The sequence below is a fragment of the Notothenia rossii genome (genome assembly GCF_949606895.1).
Source record: "Notothenia rossii genome assembly, chromosome: 4".
In the NCBI taxonomy this organism is placed as follows: Eukaryota; Metazoa; Chordata; class Actinopteri; order Perciformes; family Nototheniidae; genus Notothenia; species Notothenia rossii.
In genome coordinates, this window is record NC_136902.1 from 85,985,853 (window position 1) to 85,996,126 (window position 10,274).

General features: G+C 41.8%; 1 protein-coding gene across 1 annotated transcript; it reads right to left on the reverse strand.

Moving 5' to 3' along the window:
* Positions 1-745: 745 nt before the first annotated feature.
* tubd1 (tubulin, delta 1) lies at positions 746-5,485 on the reverse strand. The gene is made up of 8 exons (XM_079679269.1): positions 5,154-5,485; positions 4,631-4,778; positions 3,841-4,057; positions 3,253-3,484; positions 2,721-2,885; positions 2,490-2,618; positions 2,145-2,328; positions 746-2,002 (listed from the first exon to the last, which is right to left on the reverse strand). The coding sequence occupies exons 1-8, from the start codon at positions 5,302-5,304 to the stop codon at positions 1,897-1,899; spliced, it is 1,332 nt and encodes a 443-aa protein (XP_079535395.1). The 5' UTR covers positions 5,305-5,485; the 3' UTR covers positions 746-1,896.
* Positions 5,486-10,274: the final 4,789 nt, after the last annotated feature.

The following is a 10,274-nucleotide window of genomic DNA, read 5'->3' on the forward strand; positions in this document are numbered from 1 at the left end:
GTTGGACGAACTGGGCCGGTAGGATAAGTCACTAGCACCCCCCCGTTTGCAATTTACTACCGGTATCGCGGTGGGCCGGTCAGATAAGTCACTAGCATCTCCCCCCCCCCCCCCCCCGTTGACAATTTACTTGCGGTACCGAAGTGGGCTGGTCTAGAGTCCCGGGCTGATTTTTAGTCCCAGTCCGCCCCTGCCTATAGGTGAGGCTTTTGAAATGTTGTGATCTTTGCAAACTGTTTCAAAACCATCATGACCTGATTCTTTTTGTTGGAGTAATGTCCAAGGTAAGTAAGACAGTTTGACTTAACTCACATTTTACCTTCCTGAAGCCCAACCCCCCCGATGTCGAGGAGGAAGACTTCTGGGTATGCTCTTCATCAATTTTCTCAGATCCTGAACTCCTCTTCATCACCTCCCGCTGCGTCAGCTAGCTTATCAGACTGGTGTTGGCTGTTACATTTAAAAGGCAACATTGGTTTGTAAGCTGGCTGAAGTCTGTGGACCTTCAGCATCTTATTTTTTCTCCACTTCAGATGGATTATTTGTGGATTCAACGACCGGCTTTCAGTAACTGACTCAATGTCAATCATCCCGCTTCTGGAAATACTATTGTGGAAAATATATAAATAATAAAATGGTGAAAAGTAAAAGTATGCCCTTGTCATGTTTCTTTATTCCTAAACATTTCTAAAGTTGAATTTTTTGTTATGGCTGTTTGGAAGCCATTTTGTTGCAGCATGTGATCTTTGCTCAGCAGATTGGCTCCCAGTATCCCAAAGAATTCACTTCAAAATGTTTCCATTAATATACAAATCGCTCTATGGTCTGGGACCTGAATACTTGTCTAATATCAGAATCAGAAACCGGTTTATTCCCAGGCAGGTTCACACATACGATGAATTTAACTTGATGTCATGGTGCATACATAAAATATAAAACAAGAAATCTAATATAGAACAAAAAATCTTTAAGGACACCATTATAAAATATAGTTAAATGGCAATAAAATAGAGCAGTAATTTACATGGAAATAGAATGCTATGAATGAATTATATAGGATATGAAATATGAAACAAGAAATATGTGCGGTAAGCAGTATGAACATTGTGTGCATTAATGTAATGCATATAGAGACTACGTTGTGGCTGAGGTGAGTGTCAGTGGGGGGGGCGGGTCTTGTTTAAGAGGCCGGTAGCGGAGGGGAAGAAATTGTTCATGTTGCGAGAGATTTTGGTCCTGATGGAGCGCAGCCTCCTGCCTGGGGGGTGAGCAGTTTGTGTCCAGGGTGGGAGGGGTTGGCCACTATCTTCCCTGCCCGCCTCAGGGTTCTGGAGGCGTGGAGGGATGGCAGATTGCAGCCGATCACCTTCCCTGCAGAGCGGATGACACGCTGCAGCCTGCCCTTATCCTTGGCTGTGGTTGCGGCATACCAGATGGTGATGGAGGAGGTGAGGATGCTGCTCTGTTAGGAACCACCCAGAGCTCTCGGAGCATCGGGGTTTATTCATCGTACTCTGGGTCAGAACCTGGTCAGAACCAAACATGCAGGAACAGCTTTTGGATGAGGAAAAGCTTCCTGAACATCTGAAGTCTGCACCAACCCTGAGTTATTGTAAATCTAGACTGAAAAAATCTATTTTTACAGCTGCTTTTCCAGAGCTGATTTAACTATGTTTTACTATTACACTTCAGCATCTCTTGCAGCCTCAACTGTGTTTATGATGTCCATAATGAGTGTCCCTATGATACTTCTGATGTAAAGAAAAATGGGGAAAGTCAAGGATTGGCTGTAACTCCAAATTAAATAAAATACATTTTATTTACATGTTGGTATAAGAAATCATTCCAAACAGTGGTATTCCTTGGCATGAGGGTGCTTGTTGGTTTCTCCCATTTCTAGCACAGTTGTTTGTAGCTGGAGATGACCTGCTCCAGAGACGAGAAGCTGTCCAGGAAGTCCTCCTCTGAGATCCCAAACTTAGTGTACTGGTGGATGTAGGCTCTGTTAGCGATTGAAAAGACAAAAACATATTAGCTTCCAGGAGAACTTGACTTCATCCCCCTCAGGGTTTAACATAAGTAGGTTGTGTTTGGACCCAGCTTTTCCTCAAAGTGATATTTAAACATTTGGCAGAGTGACTCACCTGGAGGCGAACATGTTCCAGGCTCCGCCCACCATGCTGTCCAGGGGGCGGAGCAGAGCCTGGCTGTTACTGACCAGCGTGGCACTTTTTTCATATTTATTAAAATGCACCGGGGACTTCCACACACTGAAGGCTTCCTGTGGTGAGAGCCAGGAGGAGTACAGGGCCGGGTCCTCGAAACCGCCTGGGGACAGAACAAACATCAACCATTACTAAATACCTGTAAACAAAATGTAATCTAAGTATGCATGCACCAAAATATCACAATCCCTTGAATGAATTGTGGATTCATCATCGAGTCTGGATTCATTTTTTTAATAAACACTTTTTTCCCAGTTCTCTGACCTGTCTCTGCGCTGTACACGTCCTTCCCTCTCAGGATGAGCACGTTGGCCAGAGACGTGTTGAAGCTCCCTGCTGTGAGGCTCCTGCTGCGCTCAGCGGCTGCAGGAGGACGCACCGTCCAGTCTATACCTGAGAGCAAGCACACCAAAAAATAAAAAACTATTAAAATCTAAATAAAGAAATTAGTTGCATTACTTTTAAATAAATATCATATAATGTAGAGTGACTCGCCTTCCTCCATCTTGCTGTTGGAGATGAGCATCTGGCGGAGGTGTTTGAGCAGGCTGGGCCAGCTGAAGCTGCTGTAGGCCATGGAGGCGAGGGGCACCTGAGGGATGGAGGAGACGCTGAGCAGCTTGAACTCTGGGTGGCAGCAGAGGGCGCTCACCAACTCCCCTGAGAGACGAGTAGGAAAGGTGTCAAGGTGTCAGAGGTGGAGGAAGTACTTGGGTCCCTTATTACAGTAAAAAAATACTCCTATTGAAGTCAAAGTCTTGATGTCCAAATCCAGAAAATCCATGCACTGTGAGAAACCTGGTGTGTGTGTGTGTGTGTGTGTGTGTGTGTGTGTGTGTGTGTGTGTGTGTGTGTGTGTGTGTGTGTGTGTGTGTGTGTGTGTGTGTGTGTGTGTGTGTGTGTGTGTGTGTGTGTGTGTGTGTGTGTGTGTGTGTGTGTGTGTGTGTGTGTGTGTGTGTGTGTGTGTGTGTGTGTGTGTGTGTGTGTGTGTGTGTGTGTGGGGGTGGGTGTGGGTGGCCTCTCTCACCCAGAGGGTTTCTGCTGTAGGCTCCCTGGGAGTCAGCGGTGAGCGCGGGCTGCAGGACGCTGCCCAGCTGGTGAGCGATCACTGAGTTGACATCAGCGAAGGAGATGTGTTTGATGTTGAGCAGCTGACTGCAGATCTGGTGCACCGTGTCGTTCTCGTGCACCAGGATGGCGTCCGACAGCTTGTAGAGATGAGCCAGCGTCAGCACAGAGTTGTAGTTCTGGACAATTACCTGAAAAAGACAGGGGGAGAGGAAAAGGGGGGTTTAAAGGGGCTCTATTATGCTCATTTTCAGGTTCATTTTGTATTTAGTGTCTCTACTGTGACGTCTTTCAATACTTTAATGTTCAAAAAGCTCTTTATTTTTCTCATACTGCCTGTGGTGCAGCACCTCTTTTCACCCTCTGTCTGAAACCAGAGCCCAGTCTGCTCTCATTGGTTAGCTGGCCGGCTCTGTTGTGATTGGTTAACTGCTTAGAGATGTCCCACCCCTTAGCCTATCACATACAATGTGTTGGAGTGCTGGTCAATAGAAGCGTGAGTGTTCCGTAGTGATGTCACTATGTTCCGTAATGTAAACACACATACCTCTCCGGTCCCATACGGCCAGGTGAGGTGGTTGAGGATGAAGGACTTAGGGTAGACGTCTCGGAGACACTGAGTAACATAGGTACCGACTCCGGAGCCCGTCCCCCCCGCCACACTCATCATGGCCAGGAGTCCCGACAGCCTATCACAGCGCTCCACCTCTCGCCTCACCAGCTCCTCCACCACCTCTCTGTGAGCCGGCCCGTGCACACAGAACCTGGGGAGAGTCAAGAAGCACATTACAAACAATGCTGAAGATGGATTACATGTGACACAATTACGTTATTACGATATTACGTAATCGGGAGACAATACAACTACTAACAAGTAACTAGTTCTTCAATTCAATTCAATTCAAATGTATTTGTATAGCCCAATATCACAAAACACATTTGTCTCAGAGGGCTTCACAAATCAACACACATGAATGATAATGTAAAAACAACAAACATATCTGAGAGTATAGTCAAATGACGAGATAAATGTGAATATAGGGGTACAAAACACATTGACACTAATGCAGTTAGAATACAATAATTACAATTCCATCAAATGAAGGGTCCACGGGAATGTTTAAGAGGGAGTTTAAAACCAGTCCTAACTGTACGCTGTACTAAAGAGTAAAGTATTTACACTGTTATTGTAACAGATTACATTTTGAAAGCAAGGCTCCCAACCCAGAATACAAGCTTTAACAATCTCTAAACACAGGATTAATGTTTTCTAGTTCGCCACAGATGATTGGTTATTACATGTTTTAACAGAAAGAGTTGGGGGGAACTGTCCTTACCCATTGGCCCAGTTGTTCCCAGAGCCCTGCTTCTGGCTGAAGTGTGACGTCTCTCCGTACCGCCACATGCCGGATCTCGCAGCCCTGCTGATGCTCTGGTTGATCACTTTGGGCTCCATGTCGATCAGCACAGCCCGGGCAACAAGCTCTGTAAAGTAACACAGGGTGACATGACAGGTCAGCAGGTGAGCCTCACAGTTAGGTAGCAACATTAAAGGTGTTAACTTTTGAGATGTCATTATTTATCATTATTTATCATTTTTGATGACTTCTTTATTGAGCAGCAGGCTTCAGAATCAGAATACCTGTATTAGTCCCACAGAGGGGACATTTACATTATTACAGCAGAAAAGAGCCAAAAACAGCTTAATGTTACCTAAACACATTTATCTTGTTCTGTGTTACACATCCTGTAACAGTTCTGAGGATTTAGCAGCCACCTATTCTTGCAGTTATTAACGGCATATAGTGCACATAGTTGGTGGTTAACAACAAGAATGTTATAGTTATATAATCCCGTTACCTCCATGTATGTCCTGGTGGAAGAAGCGCTCCCGGCTGGCGGTGCAGAGCTCCTTCCTCTGGCCGTCCTGAGCGTCGCAGAGGAGGCTGTGGAGCAGCTGCTGACCCACCTGGTTCCCGCACTGCCCGAGCTGCACCGTCACTACTGACATCTCTCAGCCGGGTGTGAGAGGCTTTCCGGGAACACCGAGGGTCTTCAGGTTAGGGTATGGGCACATAGAGTCTGAAATACTCCGGAGAATTGATGCTGTGAGTGAGAGGTTTCATGACCGTTAGCAAGGTGTTGTTAAAAGTGATGTCTTCTGCAGCCACAACAACGATAGATGGCACTTCCGATCCAACTGTCAAAAGTTTCAAAATAAAAGTCATATCCGCTATTTATTTAAGCAATATTTTTCTCAATAAATCAATGTACGCCTACTATTATTAGCACACCATTTATATAAATTATAAAGCAAGAATTACTATTTTGTATGTTCTTTCCCACTATGACTATGTATGTCATTAAGTATGGTATTCATTTGTTTTATTTATTATTTCTTGTTGGTTGTTCTGTTTGTCTTCTATGTTGGAAAAGAGAAGCATGGTTTCAACCCCAAAGAAGTCTGTACTTACACTTGTATGCTTCTTCTCAAAATAATATTTTAACACAGTTATAAAGCAATAATTTACTGTCTTCTCTTGGGCACCGTGCTATACATGATCCAGGTTTTTCTATATGTTTCTATATGTATTATTATTCATAGCCTATAATATATTTATTATTATTATGTATCTTTGTTGCACCTTCTTTTTTTATACAAACACACATTAAGAGGTATGAATACAAATAGAACATATTGTATTTTTTGGGACGATGAGGAACAGCCTTTTCGAGGAGGATATATGAAAAACCGGTCTAATTTCGTCAGTTTAGCTGTTACATCTGCTTGTTCTCTCTTGTCCTTTCTCTTTTGAGCGCCACTCTTGTGCTTTGGTTTGCTGTACATTATAAATGCAAGGCAAGCTATTAAATGTTTTATAATGCTGCCGAACTTGCTGCTGCTAGCTACAGTACAGTTCAGGTTGATTCAACGGTTCGCTCGTCACGCAAGGTATCACATGACATGAAAGGGAACAAGGTCATTGGACAGACAAATTACAAATTAATTTTGGTTGCTTGGTTACTTTGAAGACTGCGTGAACCGGTCAATGCCATTGGGGCCCCAAAAAAAAACTGCACCGTCGATAGTTACGCCATTGCCTGGCAGCCTTGTGTTTTCTGAACAGATGTAAGACATTGGACTGTCATTTCCTGTGATGAGTTTCAACTAATGTTTTTGCAATATGGCCTCTGACAAGTCCTCTCCTCCTCATGTCAAAATGTACAATAGTTAAAATGTCATGAAAGATCCTTTTTGCATTGTAACGGACATGTACTGAAATGATAAAATACCATTGAACAGATTATAAAGCTCGAAGGTAGAAGCTTTTAAATAAAGATAATGTTATAATGTAAGGTAATAGTAAGATGTTAATGCACTGTGTGGGTCTGACTTTGGCTCAAGGGGCTCAAGGGGGTAAATGGAAGTTTTCCAAGCTGAGGGTCGGTGGTTCAACTCCCAGCACGCTCTATTGTTTTGTTATTTTTACCTCACTGAGCTGCTGGGGAGGAACTCTTGCAGGTTCTTTCAAAAAGAATAGCTCTTGCAGACTCTTGGAAAAACGTTTTAATTATGGTGTAAGAAACGGAAAAAGGTAGAAAGATATTTAGGCTTAGTTCCAGTTTTTTTTCTAAAGGACATATTCAGGTAAACAAGTCCCAGTCTAACCCTAATATACGAATGATCAGAGCCGGTAAAATGTTGAAGAAAAACATCTAGGTTTTATTTGGCGAGAGGGGTAAATGGATACCTAACAATGCGGGGTTCAATGGTTCTAATCCTCAACATGTGAGAGGCAAAATGGCAAACTCCATTGCATACCTTATTTAAGAGGCTGTGGTAATTTAAGTGAAATAAAAAAACAAAAAAACGGAAGGTCAGTAAAGTTAGAAAGATAATCAGGCTTAATTCCTGTTTTTTCTGAAGGATATAGGAAACCTGGATCCAGTGTGGTGGTTGACGAGCATAAGTTTCACTTTCCCTTTTTTATTTCAATTCCAACTTTGGTCATGAAGAATATGTTTCTCTGTTGTCCCCATTCATAAAGCATAAAACAACAGAATCAGAGCACGGTGCAGAGTCTCTAGATGAGTTTACAGTAGTCCCTCGTTCTACATCCTATATCCTTATACAGTACATCCATGTTGTAGTCCGCTATATAGAAAACTGTAGTACGCCCACAGCAACAGACGCTGCGAAGCTGTTAAAGTCCGGTTAGCTCAGCTGGTTAGAGCGTGGTGCTAATAACGCCAAGGTCGCGGGTTCGATCCCCGTACTGGACAAAATAACTTTTTCCTCAAACACAAAGCTAGTAAAATGTTACCAGAGTATTTAAACGGGAAAAAAAAAAGGGAATCAAACGAGTAAATATCTGTAAATAAGTGTATTTTTCAACACGGAATAATTTTGCGGTTAAAATCATTTCTACAAATGAAAAATGACAATTAATGCATAAAAAAGAATTAACTTAATGTATTACTTGATACAGAAATGTATAAATGATGACATAGATAATGAAATAAATATTGAAATGCAGCAAAGTGGGAGCAATGCTTTTTTAACATTTTCTATTAAAATTCCATGTCCAAATTGCACATCTTGACACTTAACGGCAGCAATGATTCAAAGAAAAGCACAAATTAGTAATAACAAGTCAAATAAGTACACTACTGGCAGTAGTTTGAAGAACTACGTGACATAAAAATAACACATTAAAGTATCGAGACCTCATAAAAAAAACAATTTGGAGTGTTTCTTTAAATCCAAGTTTTTAAATAACAGTGATTATTGCACACTACAATTGGTTGTGTGCACAATATTGTAACAGTTTGTGCGTGTTACCACATTTTTTAAAACAAAAAATAAGAAACCTGTTCACCAGTTCCATGGAAAAGGAGAAAAGTGCTCATCTGACTTTATAGAGAGGCGAAGTCCCTCCCTTTCCGGTGGACCTCCATGGGACCTTATTTCGGAAAAAGTATGTATTGAAGTCAATGGCGAGAGAAAAGTTATCTTTCGATCCCGTTTGAATTGTGCCACGAATTACACATATGATGTTTGTCAATTTAAAAGATAATTTTGCAAGTAAAAAAAAAAATGTTTTGTCGTAAAACTGTGAAGTAAAACTTTTTTTGTGTGAAACCGCTCAATGAACTACATCTCTGGTCTCGCACAACAACACACGTCACCAAGATGACCGTCACTAATACTGTTTTGCCAAAAAAGGGATTGTCTATAATCTATTCCAGATTTGATGAGTCTAGGTATAGTGGTTTTAGATCAGGACCTGGTCTAATGTGGTCAAGATGCGAAAAAAGCAGCAAAATCTCCCTTTTTTGTATTTTCACATATAGAATAAAGGTTTTAAAAATCTAAAACTGTGTTATAACCTATGGTTATAACGAACGTTTAGACTCTCTGGGATAATCTAGTCCAAATAAATTGGCTATGAAGTAATTTAAGAGGATTGTTCGCTCAGCGCTGTAAATTCAATTTCCCTTAACTTTCCCCTTGAAGGTGGGGTATGTAATTTACTTCAGAAACATTTTTTGTCATATTCCATGGAATGCTCTTAACATGCCGATAGCAATGAATATATGAAATGGTTTGACAATAAATACATTAAAACAATTCATCTGTGGAAGCCGTAGCGCTGTAAAAAGCACGACCAATCATTTTAGCCTGCCCGGCTAAAATAACTGGATGGCCTGCCTGCCTGTCAGCCTTCCATCTGTGTACAAACTTATCTCGTGGTCATGTGCGCGTTCGTCTGTGTTGGAGGAGGGGCTCTGTAAGGAAGTTTTAGATTTTTTCCGGCTTTGTATTTTCAAATTCTAGCGCACTCGAGCTGGTTTCTCCAAAATTACCTACCCCACCTTTAACTGCCGAATCGGGAGCTCTGAATCGGAAGCTAACTTCAGCGTTGTCACTATCACCACAAGGAAACACGTCCAGAAGAATGTCATGCAAAGCTGCCTGCCTTCCTTCGATTCTCCCTGAACTGCCTGATCTTTTTAATGTTCAATATCAACCATTTGTGCAGATAGCATGAAGTAGAAAAGATCGCTGGTGCTAATGTAGCATTAGCGTTAGCATTTCTCCCCCGGGGGCATCCGGGCTTAAACGGTGTATTCTAGAATGATCACACCGGTGTGACAGTACTCTTCAAAGGGTTCACAAAATATGACTACTACTCTTACTGTTTAACATTTTGGGTTACTTAATGTTTACTTCATGTTAAGGCTAATAAAAATGACAAGACTAGGGCTGTAATGCTAACTAACGTCAAGGTGTCACTTTTTAAAGCTTTCTGTACACCATTGTACACGGCTCACTTGTGGATTAACTACAAGTCTAGCAGCATGCAAAAACTAAAAGTTGCATACAATGATGCTTTACGGTTGCTGGTGAGGGTACCAAGATGGCACAGTGCCAGCCAGCTGTTTGTTAACTTGGGGGTACCTTACTACCTGTCAAGCTCTTTTAAAAAAATGTAATGTACAAATTCATGTGTCGCCAAGAAGAGTCAGACAATCATGTTATCTCGATTTTAATTAACCCTGTGAAGAGTTCTACTCGGTTCTCTTCCATGATTTGGTGACATTGGCGCAACAGCCTCTACAGACAGTGAGCATATATGTGTGGCTACTAGCTGTAATTGGACTGATTTTATGTTTTTTATCTGTTTTTTTGTTGGGTATTTTGTCATTTTGTATGTGATATGGACCTTGAGTCTCAAATAAAGATTGAATAACGTGCTTGCTACTAGCTAGGTAGCTAACTTGATCTACTCACTCCTGGTCCTTTCATCAGACGGGAAGCGAAAGAACGAGCAAGACCCATTGCTGTTATGATTACAACCTGGTACTAAGCACACAGGCATCTTGTTAAAGTTACCTTATCTTAGCTATCTCTTATTTGGTGGAGGAAAAAAATGATTGACTTCAATACATAATTTTTCCATGTCGGAAGTAGATGGG

What these genes read in the sequence shown, in the direction of transcription:
- tubd1 (XM_079679269.1), bottom strand. Translation starts at nt 5,304, where the DNA reads ATGTCAGTAGTGACGGTGCAGCTCGGGCAGTGCGGGAACCAGGTGGGT. An exon ending in GGCCGTATGGGACCGGAGAG is followed by an intron (nt 3,485 to 3,840) that starts GTATGTGTGTTT and finishes TGTCTTTTTCAG; the next exon opens with GTAATTGTCCAGAACTACAA. An exon ending in CAACAGCAAGATGGAGGAAG is followed by an intron (nt 2,619 to 2,720) that starts GCGAGTCACTCT and finishes GCTTGCTCTCAG; the next exon opens with GTATAGACTGGACGGTGCGT.